The sequence below is a fragment of the Dermacentor albipictus genome, chromosome 1 (assembly GCF_038994185.2).
Source record: "Dermacentor albipictus isolate Rhodes 1998 colony chromosome 1, USDA_Dalb.pri_finalv2, whole genome shotgun sequence".
NCBI lineage: Eukaryota > Metazoa > Arthropoda > Arachnida > Ixodida > Ixodidae > Dermacentor > Dermacentor albipictus.
In genome coordinates, this window is record NC_091821.1 from 505,370,322 (window position 1) to 505,392,912 (window position 22,591).

At 45.7% G+C, this 22,591-nt stretch overlaps 1 protein-coding gene across 2 annotated transcripts in view; it reads left to right on the forward strand.

Annotated features, from left to right (window-relative positions):
- The first annotated feature begins 2,823 nt into the window (after positions 1-2,823).
- The window catches only part of LOC135907564 (uncharacterized), a 166,265-nt gene continuing 146,497 nt past the window's right edge, over positions 2,824-22,591 (forward strand). Inside the window, exons 1-2 of one of the 2 annotated variants that reach the window (XM_065439241.2) lie at positions 2,824-3,105; positions 17,164-17,311. In XM_065439241.2, the coding sequence (XP_065295313.1) occupies positions 3,051-3,105; positions 17,164-17,311 (203 nt within the window). In that variant the 5' untranslated portion in view covers positions 2,824-3,050. The remainder of the gene's footprint in view (positions 3,106-17,163; positions 17,312-22,591) is intronic. The other variant, XM_065439242.2, reaches the window with a different exon arrangement.

A 22,591-nucleotide genomic window follows, 5' to 3' on the forward strand; every position in this document is an offset into this window, starting at 1 on the left:
TTCCAGCCGTTGACACCTTGGTGCACGCACGCATACTGACTTAATATTATGGACGTAGTACGCACGTTATTTTCTATATAGAAGCAAATGTGCGGTGCTATACGTTTCAGGAAACGCAGTATACGCTGAGCACTTCTTTATTGACATATGCCAATTACACACAAGCGTGTCGCACTCCTGCGCCCCCTAACGCGCATGTTTATTTATTTAATTATTTGTTTATTTACGTTCTCACAGGGCCCGAGGGCATTCGATAGAGGAGCGGTAAACGAAATTCGTTTAGTGCCCATGAAGGTGCCAGAATCATGAGTCGCACTCACGGAAGCGGTAAGGTGGTTTGAGCTCCTGCTTCTTTGTTGCAAAAGAGAAGCATGACAGATATTAGTGCGCAATGACTGAACTTTGAGCTTGAATTGGAGATCGTTCCATGAACACACATAAAATGACGTAGAAAAGGATATCAGTTCTAACTGCGGGGTTAGAGTAATATATTGTATGACACAGGTCTCAGGGCGGTAGCATTGGTGATGGCATGGAAGCGCCGACAAACCCAAGTTATCTTTGATGAATAAAACACTTGCCTAACAAGAATAGTTAGGCGCTGCGCAACGAGCGCCGCAGTTTAGAACAAACTCAAGGGGTGCGGTGCCATATGGATGCCAAATGAAGGATGAATATTGTTGCAATGATTTTACTGAATATTTACACAAATTCAGCTTGAGGTAGCCGGGAAAATTGCGACCATGACGATTCACGCCCCAAGCGTGTTCATGCAAAAGGCGTGCGCTCGGTGAAATCACTGCCACTTTCAGCGAGGGTTGCAAAGTGTATGCAGAACGTATACACGCCCAACTATGTACAGACGTAACAGGAAACGGCTGTTGTGTGCCGAGCTCGACGTAACAGACACGCGCAACCCTATCCGGTGTAGAAGAGTCGCTCGGCCCACCTTTCTTTCTCGCGCTCACATGCGGCTTAGTCTTGACGAGTGACGAACGTGGGAGTCCACTGAAGTATTATTAAACTTGAACTTCATTTATGTATAGTCACCTATAAAAACAATCTTGGCCGACGAGGAACGCAGAAATATGCGAAAACATGGCACAGAAGGCCACCTGCTATGAGCTCTAAGCATTACGTATGACTTGCCTAACTTCATTTGTTCCTTTTATTTTCAACTAGAATGTCAGTTAACTACCTTCGCTTTCTTCTGGCGAACACTGCCGTCTACTATCATCACGCCTGCCATTTTTCGCTCCTTCTCTCATTGCGCGGTCCTTCTGTTTGTTCTCGTATGTGCTACTCCAGGTGAGAAAGCAAGATTTCCCTTCCTTTACACTGCTGGTAGCATACAGTCATAAAAATTTAAAACGGATAATTTGTTTTGAAACTTGAAATACGACAACTCAATTCAGCGTTTGCGGAGCTAGTTTCAGTAGCAGTATTGGCAGTGGCTATTTGGTTCGTGTCAAGGGAGGATTTATCGCTTAAAGCTCACCGCAGAGAAAGAGATTGATAAGGTATCGCAGTCATACATGGATAGCAATACACGAGCCTGAAGGCAATGCGTTAAGGTATTTTTATTAGTTATATTACCATTTCCATGCTCTAGCGTCATATCTGTGTTCATAAATCTAGTGTCCATTCCTGAAGATGCTTTCTTTCAATGCGACCAGCACGGCGCATTGTGCTGTTCTAGCAAAGATTTTAACCGTAACACACATAACCTGACTTCACTGGGCTAAGCGAATTGCGCTATGTTAGTCGGCAAGCAAATGTTACCCCTCTCAAAGTGGACTAATTTATTGAGGTGCTGATGCTAGCCTTTTGTGTTTCATGTTATTTAACGCACTATACTATAAGCTGGTTTTTCCATATTTCGTCACGGACCGTAAGAAGAGTCAGCCGAACATGAAACGTAATCACAGTGGCATGCAGCGGCACACTCAGTGCACATTGCAAGTTGACCGGCATAACAAGTCAGCTAGTAAGCAGCGATGAATCGTCCGCTGCTTACGTCCGCGCTTTGCGAATGTTCGCTTTGAGAACATTCCCAAGAAATACTTGGCTAGGTATCATAAATAAGCATCATTGCAAACACTGTTAACTTCATTAAGATGCGACGGAATTTAGTTGAGTTGCAGCCTCAGCAAGCAACCATCCCTCGACAGCGTATCCCCCCGTGCCCATTAAGCCTTATGCCCATTCTAGCGCTCTCAATCTTTACTGTAAACAACGCCTACGGAGCGCATTGTAACACTTTTTTTATTTAAGGTAGAACGCATAAAAAGCCATTTGGTGGAAAGTACATTTCACGACTTCAACAAAATGTGTTGGAAAATTAAGCTTGCAGTGTGGCTGGTCACTGGGAGTTGTGATCGTGCTCATTTTCTGGCCACACTGATATGGCTGATTCCGTGTAACATTGACTTAAAAGCATATTCTTATTGTCACTGGAGCGAAATTATATTGCTAGCTTTCATTTCCATGTACTTCTTTTGAAAATCTCTTCCATCGCGACATTGCTGTAGCATGATCATTACTGCCATATGTCTCATCGCATTGGCTATCAGTTCTCACGTGATCCAAAAAACGTGCCGCGAGAGTTCGAAAGCGCACGCCAAGTAAGCACATTCAAATATGAATCCATTCATTTTCTCGTGTATATTGAGGACGCACGGGCCTCGTCTTTAGTTTGGACTTTGACGCGGGCAGCTGAAGTTTCCAACGCGGAAGTTGGAGTTTTCGCCTGCGCAGCCTCTCCGGCACAGCGGGCGACGTCAGCGCGGCCACAGTGCAGCTCCGCGTCATCGGGGGCACCGTACACGCCTTATCCGGAACGACGATTGGCCGACTGCACTCCCTCTCAGCGCCGCTTGCGGAGCGCGCCTGTGTGGTCTCGCGATTACCCTTTCAACATCGTCCACCTGCAACACGGTGCTCAGGCGATAACGAAGCTGGCAAGCGTATCAGGTGCCGCCAAAGGGAAAAGGTTCGCGCGCAGTCCACTCGCTTCGGGCACTGTACGCATCTCCGCACACGGTACAGCCATGAAAAATCTCGAAGCTTTGACGATGCTGTTTTTCGCTGTTCTCTTTTCGGCAGGTAAGCACATCTAAATATCCCGCGGAGCTTAGCGCCGGGAGTACGGTTGTACATCGTACTGTAGAATGTCTGTTTATATCTATAAAATAACTGGCGGTTGTTTATTTAAGATATGAAGGAGTGCTATTCTGTATGAATTCAATGGACGACAAGTACTTTCCTGGCAGTAGACGGAAATTAAGTTCATGGCAATGTCATGGGTCCTCACTGCTTATTTTTTTTGGAATATATCGTGTTCTATATCAGTTTGAAAATTTGCTGTTACTTGCGAACAGATATTTCCAGTATGAAAATTTACCAGCTTTTTTAAATCGCCAAATTATCGTGTCGAGCTCCTTTTTTTCGTTGAACATCTGATTCACTAAATTCGTTCGTGCTGAAACAATCTTCATGACTGCAGGTCCAGCTCCTTAACACTGCAGTTGCGCCGAATACTGAGAATCAGCAATTTTTATAAGCAGTCTAGAAAAGGCACCGTGCTATATAGTAATCCGATTATGCAGAAAATACGAGATGGTTGGATTTCATATTCTAATGCAAGTAGATACGCGTTTGCATCGGCGTGTGCTTCATAGCCCCCTGCTCTTTCTTAGAACAAAGCGGCCGCCTGACTTGGGCGCCACCACTACCACTCGGCAAACGCGCTTTTACTTTTCAAAAAAAGCGAGTCGACTCTCCTTTCTCAACCTGACAAAAGGTGTATTCCTTGTCTCCGTTAAACCGAGCTCCCAACAAGAGGAATGCTTCTAGGGAAGTACTCGCTTTTATCGCATAATGACGTGCTGTAAGGCGTCTATTTGTTGCAGGGAAGATATTTAAGTCCCCTTTGTTGCATTGCATAAAAACGAGGAGAACAGAGCCGTTAAAGAGCTCACCTGTAGTGGTTATACAGGTGGGCAGCACGTGTGTCTCAAAGACCTGTAAGCCTTGGTGACCACTAAACTCGGTTGCGCGAATGCATGCGCCCTTTGCATGGCCACCTTTGAATCGGCGCTGATATTACAGCGGGCGACCACCAGAGGCCGTCCACTAAGATGAGAGCCAGAATTAGCCCACAAGAATGGACCCTTGGGCTTGCTGGCGTTGCATTGCTGCAGAGTGCTGTGGTGTTCATGTCTTCTCCGTGAAAGTGTTTTCTCGCTCTTGGATTTATGAAAAAAAAGTGTTCGTTTAAAAAAAATCATTCAGATCGTACGCACTGAGGGAGACAATGTAAGCGAAACTTTCTTTGCCTTTTGCTGAATTGACGTTTGGTGATGATGTTCACAGCATACAAAGGTCGGGTTGTGATGTTAAATGTTACTTTACGTACAACACTCGCATTTGTCTACGTGGTGCACAGAAGATACAGTGACTCAAGCACCGTTTGCGCGCCATTTTCGTTGTCAGCGGGAAGCTTAGCACTGTCATTGCTATCGCGGCTGAAACGTTGGCTTGCTTGCGTATTAATGTGTTGATGCTACGGTGCTTTATTGCGGCTTGGCGTCTGCAGGCCCTAGGTCGGTTGTAGGCATGGACAAATTTCCACCTGCGTAGTTATTTTTATGAAATAGTAGTGTAGCGTTCCTAGTTAAAGTACACAATGGACGCAAAGCATTGCTCTGGAACTGGCGTCCATCTCCTCTACCTTTTATTCTTACTTCATTCTTCTCTTGTCCTGTCTCCAGGTTCTCGCGCTTCTTCATCTTCTATTCGAAGGCTCATACCGCTTCATTCTTCCAGGTTTCTTTTGCTAACCCCTCTTGAGATAATACTTGAAAGCGTTTCCAATGAAAGCACGTTCAACAGAGCCCCGTTCTCCAATGTATCACACAGTCTTCAATATTCCTTTCTGAGTGGCTGTCTGTCACAGAGTAAGGACGATAAATTTGGCAATGGATTCTCTTACTCCTTTCCTAACTAGAATGACGTCGGTGACTTGAATGTCTGGGATATCTGAGCAATGTGCCTTGTCAAAATTTTGTTTCATTCGTTTACGGTACCTCTCCTCCTGCGATTTTTGCTTCCTGTCCTCGACGATCTGGAAATTCTTTAACAGCCCTAGTTCACGGTTCGCTTGAAGAATAGGGGTTTCTCTTGAAGAAGCGAACTGCGGGCTGCATCCCAAGCCACTGGTGTAGGAGCGATTGTGATGCCTTGCAGCTGCTTCTAAATAGCATTTCTATCCACCAGGGAAACTATCGTACATCCTGATGGATTGTTTCACATTTAGTACAGCACGCTCTGCAAGCCCATTCGCTGCGGAATAGTATAGCGCACAAAATTTTATTGATATGTTGTGGTCTTGCTAGTTTTTCACTCTTCAACGCTGGACCGTTGTCACACACGATCATCCTGGTATTCCTAAACATTACCTTGGAGGAGAGCGATGATACTATTCGCATCTTCTATTCCTGCCCGTGCCGCGACCATCCTAGTGCATTCATCTATGGCCAGAAGAAAAGCTTGCGTTTTTCGGACTCCTTCTCGTTTCTTATTTAGCTCGGCAGAATTCAGGTGTCTAACTTCAAAAGGCACGTTCGAGTGGTAAGGTATTATCATGGCGTCCATAGGCTGCGTATATTTCACTTTGTTGACTTGACAAATGTGGCATGAACGAACGTATTGATTTACGTCTTCTTTCATGTGAGGCCACGTAAATCTCTTGAGTAGCTTCTTGTAGGTGCGCCAAAATCCGCCGTGTCCTCCAGATTCTGGGCTATCGTGGTACAAATAAAGCACTCCGGAAACCAGCGTTGGCGGGACTTGATACCCACCTTCCATAAAAATCAATTGTTCAGTGCCTTCCCACCATTTTACTTCATTGATTTATTCCAATTGTTCTTTGTTGGCCTGTATCATCAGTCTAGACAATGCATCTGCATCAGTCAAAAGGGGTCCAGGTCTGTGGGAGATGGTGAAATTGAACTGCTGCAAGTAGTTCACACATCTGGCGATACGTCCCTTAGGTTGGGTTATATTCAAGAGATGACTGAGTGCCTGGTGATTCGTGAATAAAGTAAACTTCGCACCTTCAAGGTACGTATGGAAGTACTGAATTGCTTTAAGGACAGCACGAACTTCCTTTTCAGTAGTAGTGTAGTTGACTTCAGGTGGCTTGAGGGTGTAGCTGTAGTAGCTTACTACATGTCGCTTTTCTCGGCCGGATGCTTCTGGACATTTCTGGTACAAGACTGCACCTATTCCATAGTGTAAGGCGTCGGTATTCAGTTGAAAGGGTAAACTGAAATCTGGTATGTGCAGAATAGGGTCAGCGGAGATTCTGTGCACCAGATCACGGTAGACTCTCTCAAATTCGTTATCCCACTCAAATAGAACTTATTTCGGCGTTAGGCGCGTGAGGCATCTTGTTTTTATGGCAAAGTCTTTTATGGAAGGTCTGAAATGTCTTGCTAATCCCAAAAACACAAGTAATGAGTGGACGTCATATAGTTTTACCAGTAGGGATATCCTCTCGACGGACTCTTGTTTCGTGGTTTTGGTAGTCCCATCGAATACTCTTCCAAGAAACACAACTTTTCTTTGAAAGAATGCAATTTTCTTAAAATTAACCTTGAGGTGTGCCAAGCTCCAGGCGTTTAATACCTGAGACAGATGTTCCTGATGCTCAGCCTCTGTTTTGGAGAAGACGATAATATCGTATAAGTACACGTTACAAAAGACACATAGGAAAGGCTTCAGGACTTCTTTCATAATCTTCTGTAACCATGCTGGCGAGTTCTTCCAGCCGAAAGGAAGCCGGTTATACTCGGACAGATTGAAGGGTGTGATAAAAGCAGTGTACATTTTTGTCTCTTCTGTTAGCGGGATGTGCCAGATACCTTTGCACAAGTCAATGCGTGAAACAGTTCGGCAACCACCTGTCTCATCTATAATGGTGTCTATCTTTGGCATAGGAAATGGTGTAAGTTCTGACTGGCGATTAAGAACCCTGTAATCTGTGCACAGTCTGAAAGTTCCATCTTCCTTCGGCGCAATAGTTACGGAAGAGGCGAAGGGTGACACCGAAGGCCGGATTATATCGGCGTCTAGCATCTCCTGCAATTCTTTCTTCAGCAATATCTTGCGCGCTTTCTTGACATGTCATAAGGTGATTTTCGGAAGACGATATTGTCAATTAGTTCGAAAGGCACCTTGTGTGACTTCGTCGCTTGTGGATAGCTTCCTGTGCATACCAGTTCAGGGTAGGTCATTGCAATATCCTCCGCGCACTTGTTAATCCACAGGTTATCTTTTCTATCCTGCTATGTCTCTTCCCTTGATAGTCCTTCCACTAAAACCACATCGTCCCGGTATAGGTTTATTTTTAGTTTTTTTTATATCTTGTCTTGATAGCAGAAAGTCGTACGTCACCCCCTCTATCACCAGTACTTCACTTCCTATTTTATGACCTTGGAACTCGATGTTTACTGAGGCCCACTGATAATGCATTGTCACTTTTCCATCGTAACCTTGCACCCGTAGTACTCTTCCACTATGCAGGGGACTTGCATATACCAGGTTGGCATTTATGATAGACACAAAAGCACCGCTGTCAACCAACGCCATCATATTGTTACGAAGAGTTGCGAAGAAATGGTTTTATTTACAGGCGATGGATGATGATCGTAGCGTGATAGCAGCGCAGCTCGGCCTCTCCAACTCTTCGTCTTCTTCGTCTTCCCTTCTTTTCTATTGTCCGTGCCTTTCGTATCGGTTACATTTCCCCGCAAGCAGACGAAGCCCGTGGGGCGAGTCAGGATGCACAAGCAGGGTAGAAAGGCTTCAGGCGAGCAATATGAGTCAGCTGAGTTCTGCTTGATCGCCGACCATTGCACAGGAGGCGAGGTATTACGTGAGTGAGTTCGCTCAGGCGGTCTACGACTACAAATGGGCCTGAATATTGTGACAAGAACTTTTGGCACAATCCACGCTTGCGTTGCGGTGTCCAAAGAAGGACCAAGTCACCTTTTTCCAACGATACTTGTACGTGACAGTCGTCGTATCGCTCTTTCGAACGACTTTGCGAGGCCAGAGTACGAAGACGAGCTATTCGACGGGCTTCTTCACCGAGACACAAAGTCTTCGATACAGAATCATCACTGTGCAGAACGAAGGGTAACAAAGTGTCCAGAGGTCTTCGCGGTAACCTTGCATAGAGGAGATAAAATGGGCTATAGTTCGTGGTTTCGTGTTTCGCCGTGTTGTATGCGTAAGTGATGAAGGGCAGGACGTCGTCCCAGTTCTATGATTGTAGGAGACGTACATGGCAAGCATGTTGGCCAGCGTTCTGTTCGTTCTTTCAACGAGGCCATTGGTCTGTGGATGATACGGCGTGGAATGACGGAACTGGGAAGTGCAGAAACGAAGTAACTCTTCAATGGCATCAGCCGTGAACTGGCGACCACGGTCGCTGATGATGACACGTGGTGGGCCATGACGAAGGACCACGGAACGCAACAGGAAGGCCGCCACGTAAGCGGCGGTGGAAGACGGTATGGCTGCAGTTTCTGCATACCGTGTCAGATGGTCTACGCAGATAATTATCCAACAGTTCTTGTTGTTAGATAACGGGAATGGACCCAAAAGGTCAATGCCTACTTGCTCGAACGGCGTACTGGGCGGTGTCAATGGCCCAAGGGGACCCGGGGCTGCGGTGGTCGGTCGCTTGTGACGTTGGCACGTTTCACAACTAGCGACATAGCGCTTGGTTGTTTCGTACATCTTGGGCCAGTAAGAGCGCTCCTGCGTGCGGTGTAGCGTTCGTAGGAAACCGAAATGGCCGGATGTCACATCGCCATGCATCGCGCGTAGAACGTCGGAGCGAAGGCTCTCGGGGACAACAAGCAGAAAACGCGCTCCATGCCCGGAGTAATTAGTTTTTTACAGCAATTTATCACGTACAGTAAAGCGACCGCTGCCTTTAGAAGTACGGGCGGCGACGAAAAGCGGATCAAGGGTAACATCATCCCGTTGTTCTCGCTCAAAGTCTGCCGCGTCAGGGAACGTAGGAGTAACAGCAGCGAGACAGTCGTGAAAATTCTCAGCATCGCAGTCGGTAGTCGCAAAAGGAATCCGAGAGAGGCAGTCTGCGTCAGCGTGACGACGGCCACTCTTGTACGATACCACAAAGTCGTATTCCTGGAGGCGCAGCGCCCAACGTGCAAGGCGACCAGAGGGATCACGCAAACCGACCAGCCACCATAAAGAATGATGGTCGGTGATAATCTTGAATGGTCTACCGTAAAGATAACATCGCAACTTTTGTACGGCGAAAACGGCTGCCAGGCATTCCTGTTCCGTAACCGTATAATTGCGTTCAGATTTGCTCAGACAACGGCTGGCATATGCGACAACATGCTCTGCGCCACTGTAACGTTGTACAAGCACCGCTCCTATCCCGATTCCACTAGCATCAGTGTGAAGTTCAGTCGGGCAAGATGGATCGAAGTGACGCAAGAGGGGTGCTGACGTTAGTATAAACTTCAGTTGAGAGAATGATGCGTCACACTCTGGTGTCCAATGGAAGGATGCATTTTGTCGCAAAATACTTGTCAACGGGTAAACGATGTCGGCAAACCGGGGAACAAAACGACGAAAATACGAACATAGGCCAATGAATGAGCGGAGTTCTCGTGCTGACTGCGGTGGCTTGAACGAGCTCACTGCTTCAATCTTACGAGGATCGGGTCTGACGCCATCCTTGTCGACTAAGTGTCCCAGGACCAGTGTTTGAGGTTCGCCGAACCGACACTTTTTTGAGTTTAGGACCAGTCCAGCTTTCTCTATGGAGTCGAGAACGAGGCTGAGGCGTTCGTTATGTTCTTCAAACGTGCGGCCAAAGATTACAACATAATCGAGGTAACACATGCATATCTCCCACATTAGACCATGAAGTACTGTGTCCATGAATCTTGCAAAGGTGGCAGGAGCATTGCAAAGGCCAAAAGGCATAACATTAAATTCGAATAGGCCATCTGGAGTCACGAAAGCGGTCTTTTCCTTGTCGGCAGGGTCCATAGGTATTTGCCGATACCCCGATCGCAAATCAAGTGTTGAGAAGTAAGAAGCAGCGTGTAAGCAATCAATGACGTCATCGATTCGCGGTAGTGGATAGACATCCTTCTTCGTCACTGCGTTTAGATGTCTGTAATCCACGCAGAATCTCCAGGAGCCATCTTTTTTTCGGACCAGGATTACTGGCGGCTGCCCATGGACTAGCTGACTCTTGAACTACACCTTTGTTCATCACCTCTATGACTTGCTCGGCAATAACTTTGCGCTTGGACGATGACACTCGGTAGGGCTTCTGGCGGATGGGGTTTGCTGAGCTGGTGTCTATTCTGCGACGAGCGCGGGACGACGGTAAATGAAGGGGTGCATCTCCATGCGTGAAGTAGAATGCCGCCTCCTGCCTGGCAAGGACTTGTACCAGTGCTTGCCGTTCCGATGTACTGAGGGCCTTGCTGATCATGCCAAGCATTAGCTCTTCAGAATGGCGATTATCCCAAGGAGAGCAAGCTGTAGAGACGTCCGTAGTTAGTGCCGCTATTGAGCTACATGCGGCTTCATCGAAAAGAGCGATTTTCATACCACGAGGAAGGACAACCGGCGTGGCGGAACAGTTCAGCGCCCACAATGTGGCGACTCCTCTCGTCATGCACACGACAGAGCAGGGCATGAGTATATTTTTTTAGCACAGTTTACGCGGAGAGGCCTAACTACAAGGTCAACACAATCAGCATCAACAGTAGTTGTAGGAACACGAACGGGCGTCAGGCACCACGATGGTGCAATCACTTCATCAAGAACACTGAGTGTGTCTGTGTCCCCGTCTTCACCACCCAAGCTTTGTTCGGAATGTGCTGATGTCAATAACTTGTTCAGTGAGATTTGGGCACAACCACAGTCCACGGAAGCGCCGCACTGTTCAAGAAAATCGATACCAAGAATAACGTCGTGCGAACAACGAGCAAGAACAAGGAATTCCGACAAAAACACTTTCCCAGCCAACAAAACACTCACAGCACAAACACCAAGGGGATGAAGCCACTCGCCGCCTACTCCACGAAATGTAATACCGTGGTTCCAAGAAAACATAACTTTATGGCCTAGACGGTTCTTGAAAGCGAGACTCATCACAAACACAGTCGCTCCAGTATCAACTAACGCCATGGTCGGTATTCCGTCAATCGCGACATTCACTTTGTTTTTGAGCATCACAACAGGCAGAGAAATTTCTGGCAAAGTCCGTCCGGCGACCTCAACTCTATTGGCCGCGGATGCTAGTTTCCCGGCGGCGGTGACGAAGAACGGCGCCGAGGGGACGGAGAGCGACGGGAACGATTATTTGGCTGTGTCAAATTCCGCTCAGAAGTTGGCGAATCGCTGCGTCTGGTCTCGTGTGGGAAGTGGTCCATTGGAAGGGAATCGGTCGTCCGCAAGTCATATGAAGTACGGGTTCTGGGTGGCGAGAACATCGGTGGTGTCCTTCGTGATTGACGACCTTGGCGACAATACCCTGCTATATGGCCTGTGGAACCGCAGTTGTAGCACACGGGAGGGTCGCGGTTCACAGCATCTTCCTCGAAAGGGATGCTAGGCTGCTGCGGGCGGCGAGAAAGTTCGTTGTCATGTGGATAACGTGTCTGTGCGCCTCGCTGAAATCCGTTATATCGTTCATAAGTCACGTCGTGGTAGTAGGATCGTGGTAGTCGTGGTACAGGGCCTCAGGGGTAAAAACGCGTCTGCTCTCGTTGTGGCCGAGCGTCATAAGTAGCGCCTCTGTCGTAGAGACGTGGCTGCTGTCGGGGCGCGAGTTCATAATCCTCGGTGCCCCTCGCCGCAGGATGCGGGGCGATGGATGCCACGTTTGACTCGAAATCTGGTGGTAGGCGGAAGCTGTGAGTGCCTCAATGTGTCGCTTGTGCGTGCAGGCTGAGCTCTTCCCGAACTATTTGTCTGATCGTTGATGCAAGATCGAGGGGCTGGTTGCTGTCCACGCTTGCAGCTGTTGTCACATTGGCTAGCCTGCCAAACTTCGGCGTGATGCGCCTCGTTTTCAGCTGCTCGAAAGTACGACAGTGCCGAATGATGTCAGTGACGAAAGCCAGGTTGTCCTTTGCGATGAGGAAATTATAGACGTCTTCGGCAATTCCTTTCAGGATGTGCCCGACTTTATCTTCCTCAGACATTCCAGAGTCCACCATCCTACACAGTTTTATTACCGCCTCAATATAGGTCGTGCAGGTTTCGCCTGGCACTTGCGCACGTTGCAGTAGCGTCTGTTCTGCCCTTTTCCTTTTCGTCGCGGAGTCGCCAAATCGCTCTTTGATTTCGGAAACAAATCTTCCCCATGTTGTGAAGGTTTCCTCGTTATTGTCGAACCACAGCAACGCAGTATCCGTCAGAAAGAACACAACGTTCGAAAGCTGAGCAGCGCTGTTCCACTTGTTGGCGGCACCCACCCGGTGATAATGGATGAGCCATTCCTCGACGTCTTCGTCCGATCCTCCGGCGAAGGGACGCGCATCTCTCAGTTGCAGAACAGAACTTGTCGGGGCAGCAGTTGGAATGGGCCGTTGTTCGTCTGCGTCGTGGGACATGTTCAGCTCCGGTGAATTCGGTGGGAGTCCAGCAATGGGACGGCTCCATCGAAGAAGTTCTGGTTCAGCCTCCGTCTTCGGCTGTCGATTACCCCGCACCTTCCACCACAACTGTTACGAAGAGTTGCGAAGAAATGGTTTTATTTACAGGCGATGGATGATGATCGTAGCGTGATAGCAGCGCAGCTCGGCCTCTCCAACTCTTCGTCTTCTTCGTCTTCCCTTCTTTTCTATTGTCCGTGCCTTTCGTATCCGTTACAATATGTCCGTTTCCCACTTTGACAGGAATGTGAAGTATGCTAGAGCAAGTTAAATAAACAGTCTCAGTTGTGGTCATCGGATCGGACTGATCACCCCTGTTTATTATTTTTTGTCGTCGGAGACTTTTCAGCGTCTGAAAGTAGGGGGCAGGGTCATTGTCGACGTTATTCACCCGACCTCTGGGAATACGCCAACCCAAGTTCTCTGTGCTGCTTGCAAGGCGGCTCGGTTCTCGCGGATCACGGCTTGACCAATCCACGCCGGTCCGTCTGAATCGACTGCTTGAGCTAGCGGTTATATTTTCTTCTGAAGTAGATGGTATGTCGTGAAGGCACTCCAGGAGACCATCCATAGTTTTAGGGAATCGTACTTGCACTAGCTTCAGGACTTCCGCGTGCAGTCCGTGCATTATTAGTGCTACTATGGCAGAAGGAGGAACCATAGGCTCAGACAACTTTAAAAGGCGGCGTCTTTCAAAAAAATACTCGACGACGGAGTCCTGCTTGAATTCTAAATTAAGCGCGGCGTCCCATCTTTGCACTCGGTTGCTTCGGGATGTGGTGAAGAATTTTTCCTTCCACTGGTTCCAAGAGCTGCCAGCATCTTCAATAATGTGCAACACCGCTTAAGTAACCACGCATGTTAATAATCTCGTCCTCATTAGAGTGCCAGTTGTTCTTCCCAGCGGCATATTCATAGAATTCAAGCTAACTTTCTGGACTTGAAGACATACCGTCAAGCGCATCGGGGTCTCAGCGTTTAGAGAGCATATAGGCGATGACACCAGTTTATTTTGTTGCGCAACCTGTTCTTGTTGTAGCTGAAGAGCTTTCAAAGCGAGGCTCACCTCTTCTGTCGAAGACCATGATCCAGAGTCCTTTTGACGCATCGCTTGAACTAATTCGTCGAAGATCGCCAGACGCAAGTTCACTTTCACAGCACCTTTCCGACATAGTTCAGCTGTGTCCATGGAAGCCATCTCTAAAACCAGGTTCACGAGCTCTGCCGAGTTGAGTTCCCGGGGTAGTTCCACCTCTGGTTCGTGTTGAGCTTGGTATTTCGAAAAGATTATCTTCCGTGCGGAAGTCTCTTCGAGGAAAAATGTCACCCACATGCTGGAGTCGTCGGCTGCGCCAAAATATTGTAGCGTTACTAGTTAAAGGACACAGCAGACGTAAAGCATTGCTGTGGAACTGGCGTCCATCTCGTCTACCATTTGTTCTCACTTCATTCTTTCTCCTGTCTCCAGGTTGCCTTGCTTCTTCATCTTATATTCAAAGGCTCATACCTGCTTCAAGTAGGAACTTACCGTAGTGTGCCTTGAATAAAATGTGTCCACTCTGTCCGCAACTTTAGCGTTTCGTTATTATTACACAGCAAACTCGCCACATATTTTCTGACATCGCCTTGCCCCTCTCTCGCGGTCCTCCCAGGTGTAGAATCCAGCACGAGCGAAGAGTGGCGATGTTGTTTTTCACTCGTTTTGTCACAGCGTTGCCTTTACTCATTTTCTGCCTCCTGTATTTATTTCCTCTCTCCTATTCTGTCAATCTTTTCTGCGGGCTGTTGCGCGTGAGTGCAAGGATAAGTGCTGCAGCGTCTGCAATACTTTGTCGGGGAGCTGGCACCTAATTACAGCCGTCCAGATTTCATTGCAGCGACACCGTAAGGGTTGGGCAGAGGTCAATTAAGGTGTGTCAATTTATTGTGTTGTCACTTAATACCATGAGGTCAATTAAGGTGTGTTGAGCTCGATCCCATATTGCCGACGCGTATTCAAGTTTAGGCCTGACGAGAGTTAGGTAATGTAACAGTTTTGGATATATTGGGGCTTGAGCGAAATTGCGACGCAACACTCTAAAAACAGTTGCGCCCTTTGGGGTGTTTTTTTGTCCCACAACAATAATCGTCATCTGTCTTGCCCGCGTTTCCTTTCTTTAACGCTGCGAGCCCGGTACTTCCCAGTCACGAACGGCATGCGCGTTATCAGTGTGACGCAGCATTCTCGACAGGAAAGTAGCGAGCGCCGAGTTTTCAAGAAAGGAAACGCAAGCAACGCAGATGACGATTATTGTTGTGGGACAAATATACACCCCAAAGGGTGCAAACAGTTTTTAGAGTGAAGTATCCGAGAGTACGATTTGTGTTGGCGGTGATGAAGTCAATTTGCAAGTTCCATGAGAAGTTACTGGTCATGTGAACGCCAAGATATTTCTATGAAGGAACTTGATCAAGCTGATCTTGGTTAATAATGTAACGAGTACAAACAGCAGTGTTGGAATGGTGCGAGATTCTTATGCTTTTACATTTGTTAGTATTTATAGTCATTAGCCATGTATATCACCAAATGGAGATAGCGTTAAGGTCTGATTGAAGAATACAAGAATTGTTTGAACTTGTTATTACTCGATACAAAACACAATTGCAAGCAAATAATTTAATAGAAGAGCTAATGTTATCAGGAAGATCATTAATGTATATAAGAAACAATAACGGACCTAAAACACAGCCTTGCGGAACACCGGACGTGAGGTGCTGTCATTGGCTAGCACAAACTGAGAACGGTTAGCAAGGAGGCATTCGATTCACCTAAGTATGTTAGAATATACATTCAATGTGCTAATTTTATGGAGAAGCAGTTGATGGAGATCTGTATCGAAGGGTTTAGCAAAAGCTATGAAAATGCAGTCAATAACAGACGCGCTGCCTAAGGTAGAAGCACTGCTGTGGGTAAACGACAATAGTTGCGTTTCGTAAGACAAAATTTGCCGCAGCCATGCTTGGAGGGATTAAAGAAAAAGAAAGTTTCAAGAAAAGACACAAGACTTGAATGTATGACATGTTCTAGTAGTTCGCAAGGAAATGACGTTAAGGATATCGGTCTGTAGTTAAGGAAACAGGCAGTTACCTGATTTGAAGATCGGGACCACCTTTACGACTTTCCAATCTAACGGCAGTGTAGAAGACTGTATAGACCGGATGAAAATGTGTGACAGAAAAATAGATAAGTACACTTCTTTGTTTCTTAGAAACTTCGAGTTAATTTCATCAACAACGCAGCATGAAGACAATTTCAGTTTCCCAATTAGGTTCATTATTCCCACGGAATCAATGGCAATCGGATCCATTGGAAAAAAATTGCGGTTGCATACACACGGCATCCGACCTGATGGTGGATGCGGAAAAGATGAAACAAATTCATTATTTAACAAAGTTCAACATTCCTTAGGACTCACGACATCATCATTTGGGCCCTTTATTGATATGACATCTCTTTTGATCGGCTTAACGGTCTTCCAAAACATTGTCGGCTTACTGGAGAGACGTGACGGAGAGAAGGGAGGGTGAATTGCAAGAACGGCCGTGTACCGTGCATTGGGTCCACGCTAAAAAACACCACGTGGTCAAAATTAGACCGGTGCTTCCGACTATGGAAGGCGTCCCAATCAGAGCGTCGTTTTGGCGTGTAAAACGATGAAGTTCGTTCATTGCTTTCCAGGCAAAGCGTGCCGTATCAGTATGTGCCTTGACTGACCGTGACGGTCAGTTTCAAACTTTGCCGGTCTCTTCCCGACAGGCCGTTCCCGTCTGATATGACGTTGGCGCTATCATTAGCTGTGCCAACGTCATATCGTTATTGCCTGTATTCGCTGCGCCAACGTCATTATTATCATTGCCTGGATTCCGCGCTGAAGTTGGGTCATGACTATTTCTAATTATATGCGATTTTGAACCTTTCTAGAAAATGTAGGTGCACGTGAATGTGACCGCCTCCAAGTCTGGCGTATACAAGCAGCAGTCCTCAAGGTTCCAATAAAAAGTTGATTGACAACTTTATAGTAACTAGTCCTTTGAGTCTAACGTTATTAGTGGCCAAATATATGCAAACAGTCCTCAAGGTTCCAATAAAAGGTTGACTTACAAATTTAAAATAACTAGTCCTTTTAGTCAAACGTAATTAGCGCCCAAATATGTGCCTCACCTAAGAACTCCTCCAGCCTCTCTGTGAATGTTGTATATTTTAAGACAATACTATATGTAATTGAAATATATGTTGAGTAACGCTGTGATGGTATTACCAATATTTTAGCGAACAAAATAAATACTGTAATTGCTCCTGTTTGAGAACAGTATGCTAGCTTAAAGAACAACTTTTTCATCATCCTGAAGTCTTCACACTGGATGCGCTTTTTAGTATGCTTTGTGTCTGCAGGGTTTGCCTACAGAAACCAGAATACTTGCCAAGTGCAAGACATCCTCAGCTGTTACAGTGCCCTCCGCAAGAAGATAACCAGTGAGGTGGGCTTTCTACCATTGCCAGAACACGACGATGCCCAGAGCTCGTACACACGTTTTTGCAAGTAAGTCTTTGAAACCTCTCGCAGTGAGGGTGCGTAGCTTAAAAGAAATCTCAGTTTCCAGATGTGAACGTACAAAGGTGACGGGGGCAGATGCTTTCCCTCCCAGACATCTCAAAAACACTATAGAGGCACCGCAGCCTTTGCTCAACTGGAATAGAAACATATTATTTCATTGAATTTGTTGTTTCCGCGGTACTTTTATTCTTTCACAAATAATGTAACTCAAACTATCTTTCTGGTTTTCTCTGCCAAAGATTCCGATATAATTTGCGCATATATTATTGTTCATTTAGAGAAAGCGTATTTTTGCCGGGCAACACTGATTACCGTACACATACTAACAGTGTTGCAGGTGAACGAGTGGTTTGTTTACTTTGCCCTACACCCGTGGCCAAAATCACGTGGACCAGGGATTGCGCGACAAAGCTAATAAACAATAAAAATCTCCCTCTGATTGCAACTTGAAATGTGAGACTGCAATCCAAACTTAACATTACAAACTTTTTAGTGCAATCGTTAGTTTCCAGTTATGCGTGTTTATTACAAAGAAATCCAGTGTTTTCGGCAACCGAATGGTCCGTATTCTTTTGCTCATGGGTGTGCATGGCGCTTTCCTTTTAAGCTGCGACAATTTTTTTTCTAAATTGCCGTGGCACATAGCACGATTCTAACCATTGATCTAAATCAGCCGATGAGGCAGCCAACAATTCAACAAAAAATCTTTATGCTTAACTGACTAACTAGCCTGATTGCCCTTAATATTTATTTATTTATTTATTTATTTATTTATTTATTTTGAGTACCCTAGAGGCCCCGAAAGGCATTACATAGGGGGGGGGATACCATTCACACATATGTCAACACAATAAAAGCAACTGAAGACAACAATCAAGCACAAATTTCGTGCTTTCGTACAGTTTGTAAAAAAAGAAAGAAAACGAAAAGAAATCAAGGTGAGACTATACGGCACAATTCACATTTGCCGTACATAGAACGCTTCAACAAGGCACACGCGGCAGGTGGGTGTTCGAAAATATACATTTGAAAAAATATTTTATGGCACCTACTTAAGTTTGTCAATTGTAGCTTGTGAGCATGCAAGGCATACCCCCTTGGAATGAATTTTCAGGACTAAACCACTTGCGAAATACAAATTTTCAATGTATCCAACTAAATGCATTAGCCTTCCAGTTTATTATGTGCTTCAATGTATCAAACAGCGTTTTCTTTAAAAAGTAAGAGAAACAACAAGACATTTTTACCACAAGCTTCGAGGTGCATATCTCGAAAACCGTTCAATCATCAGATTTCGTTAAAACTTTATATGCCTTGCATACTCACTATCTACAATTCGTAGATATAAACATGTGGCGTAGACTAACTAATTAAAAAGTTGATAAGCGCAATTTTGACATTTCTTAATTAAAGATTTTCATTTCTCACAGAAGTAATGGCCGCGTAATCGAGTTTTCAGATGGAGGGTTAGACTTGCGCTATCCGCTCAAGGCAATTTTTAAAATTTAATGCAACGAAAAAAAGTCCGGGGACCCCTAAGCACTTATTATGCTTTTTTTTTTGGAAAGCAACAGTGCCAAACGGACAAGGACTTAGGCAGACAAGAACACTACACGGGCGCTCAGTCACAGCTGAAGTTTATTTCGAGTAATATCAATTGATAAACACGGTCCGACAGGGCAACAACTAAAGTGACTGTACATGGGCAGTAGGAGCCATCCTGGTGGCGTGTCGAACCACGTGGTGTAAACCAGTTGGTCATAACAAAAAACAAAAAGAAAGATCAATACAAGACTTTTCTTGTCAAATTTAACAACAGTATACCGCGAGAGACTTTCTTGCAAATATCTCAACTCTTCTTTAATAAGAGCGACAAACGGCTTGTTAACACAGCTTTTCCTCCCCTATCAATGTGGAAGGCTTCCATAAGCTTCCTTGAGGTTTGATCCTTATGACTGAAAAAAAATCGTTACTTCTGCTATCTGTCGGCACCCACACTCTCTACAATACAAAGGCAAGTACGAACCCCCGCACCTTTTAATGATGACAAGTGCTCCTTTAATCTAATGTTCACACCGCAAGCAGTCTGGCCCACATAAACCTGCTCGCATTACAGTGGCAACCTGTAAACAACGAAATATCTACACTGAACATATCTAGTTTTTAGCTTCTTAGAACAGAACCTACGCTCCTTGTCATAGACCAACTTTTTTATGCAAGCGGGAACAAATCAGGGCACGTTTGTTGGGAGTGGATTTCGCTACATGCACCTCATGCTTACTAGTCACGTCTTTCAAGAAATGCGAAAACTTACACAAATTTAACACCACCACCGGTCTTTTTTCATAGCGTGATGGTTCTCTGGATTTATTATTTACGCTATCAGTATCGTTTACCAACTTAATCAGTTTATTACAGGTCCTCAAGCTTTGACTATCCGCGTAACCCGCATTCTGTAATCAATGAATCTGGCCAAGGAAACTCTCCCTCAACGAATCACTGCATGTCTTCTGTAGCAGCGCGCTCAGCGCAGCCTAAACAATACTAATTTCATAGAGGGAGAGTATTCTTGGCCAGATTTACAGGTTCAGAGATGAGACAAAAAATATATCAAAGGAACCCGTGTGCGTGTGTGCGCGTGAAAACTTTTATTCTAATGAGGTCCGGAGGCTCGACTTCTTAAGCCAAGGCGGGCTGCTCCCACGTTGGCACTGTCAGGCTAAGCCTTTCAGCGACGTCATGCACCCTCTGGAATGCCCTTAGTTGGTCCTGAAACAATGGGCTTTGAAGCCTTTTCTCCCACTGTGTCCATTCTTCAACGAGGTTGGCGAGAGTCGCGGGACACCCTGCCAGCATATGTCTGATTCCAATGATGCCATTACAATCGTTGCAGTCCTTAATCTCCCTCTCTGGATATATCTTATTAATAGTGTACGGTTTGGGATGTGTACCCGTTTGCAATAGGCGCAGTGAGACTGCCTGAGCCCTGTTCAGTTTTTAATGTGGCAATGGGAATTCTCTGCGTCCTAAATAGTAATGTTTGGTAACGTCATTGTATGTTATTAAATGATCTCTATATTCCCTGACTTGATGGTGAACGGCTCGGTTGTGACTGTCATCGTTAGCAAGTCCTCGTGCCAAGTCATGAGCAACCTCATTGAGGTTTATCCGAGTCTCGTCCACTTTCCCCATATGCGCAGGAAACCATCGGACTTCAGTTCTCATAATCGCAATGTTTTCAAAAAAGTTTGCTTCAACTCCAGCTACGTAGTCATTATGAAAACACTTTACAACGGATTTCGAATCACTGTAAATGCAGGTCCACTTATTACTCCTTATGGCTAGAGCAATTGCCGCTTGTTCTGCCACCATGGGGTCCTTGGTAAAAATAGTGAGAGCGTCTTGTACCTCCCCTTCATAATTTGATACAATGGCCGTATATGCTTCATTACCTTTCACCCAGGCAACATCAACTATAGCTGCCAGTTGGTCCTGCTGCTCTATTTCCTGCAAGAGTGCTTTAGCTCTTGCCTTTCTCCTTTCGACATTATACTCTGGATGCATGTTTCTGGGGAGAGGGTTGGTTCTGATCTTGTTCTTAACTTCAGTCCTTAATTCTACTTCAGCCTCTATTTGACTCCTTGATCTATTCAGTTATGCACCTACTGCCTGTAATATGTTCCTGCCAGCTCGTGACTTTGTCAATCTTTCGTGTTGCGCTAGCTGCTGGGCCTCTGCGATTTCTTCCATTGTGCTGTGCACCCCTAGACGCAAGATTTTGTCGGTTGCAGCGTTATCGGGTATCTCTAGGGGTACCTTAACGAGCTTCCTGAGCATCACATTAACTTTGTTAAGTTCTGCCTGCTTCCATTTGAATAACCCAGCCACATAAGTGAAGTGACAGAGAGCAAAGGCGTGTATTAGCCTCAGAGCGCTGTCTTCTCCTAAGCCTCCATGTCTATTGTTAGTTCTCCTAAGTAACTAATGACTTCATCTGTTTTATTCGAGATATGTTGTATTGTTCTATAGTTAGTACTGTTTCCGTCTATGTGATACCCAATAACCTTGATTTTTTCAACTAGCCTGATTGCGGATCCTTCAGGAGTGTATAGCACACTCTTGGCTCATCTTCCGGAATGTAACCTTTTGGTTTACGGCCTTTTCTGCGATGTTTAATGACTAAGAGCTCTGATTTGGTTGCCGAGCATATCAACCCCATGTCTTTCAGTGTGTTCTCTACAACATATAAACTTTCCTGTAATCTGGTCTATGTCTGTCCTGCATTACCCTTGGCACTCCATATGGTTCTGCCGTCGGCATATATCACATAATGTATACTCTCAATTTTCTGTAGATTTGTTGCAACCTCGGACATTGCTAAATAGAATAGCATGGGGGAGAGCAGAGCGCCTTGTGGAGTGCCGCTATTTCCCAAATTTTTAGCTTGAGTTGTGCAGTTCTATTTCTAAGAAAGTCCTTAATCATGTTAAAAAGTCTCTTACCTAAAACCATCTCCGAGAGAACGTTAAGTATTGCCTTATGCTTTATACTATCAAAAGCTTTTTCCACATCCAATTCAATATGAGCTTCCGTATGCGCTGGGCTCGCCTGTATAAGTTGATATTTGATCAGCAGCATAGCAGCCTGAGTTGACAGCCCGGGACGAAAGCCGATCAAGTTGTATGGGAGGATGCCGTTCTGCTCAACGTATTTCGTGAGTCGATTTAGGATGACATATTCCATAGTTTTGCGTAGGCATGACGTTACGGAAACAGGAGGGAGGTTGTCTAGAGTGAGCTGTTTGCCTGGCTTTGGTATGAGGATAGTATTGGCCACCCTCCATACCTCTGAGTATACCCCTTTTCTCCAACATTCATTGAAGTGTTCTGTTAGATAAGAAATTGATTCGTCATCCATATTTCTTAATATCTTGTTAGTTATTCCGTCAGGTCCAGCCGCTGATCTACCATTAAGACTGAAGAGCCGCCCTCACTTCACTCTCAGTGAAATCCCGGTCAAGTTCTTCACATATGCCTCCCGTATATAACCCTTGTAGAGAGCCCTTGTGCTATACAAAAAAAGACCGGTGGTGGTGCCATATTTGCCTAAGTTTTCGCATTTTTGAAGGACGTGGCTAGTAGGTGTGGAGTGCGTGTAGTGAAATCCACTCCAAACTAACATGCCACGATTTGTTCTCGTTTGTATAAAAGGTTGTCGGGCCCTGACAAGGACTGCAGTTTCTGTTCTGAGGAGTTAAAAAATAGA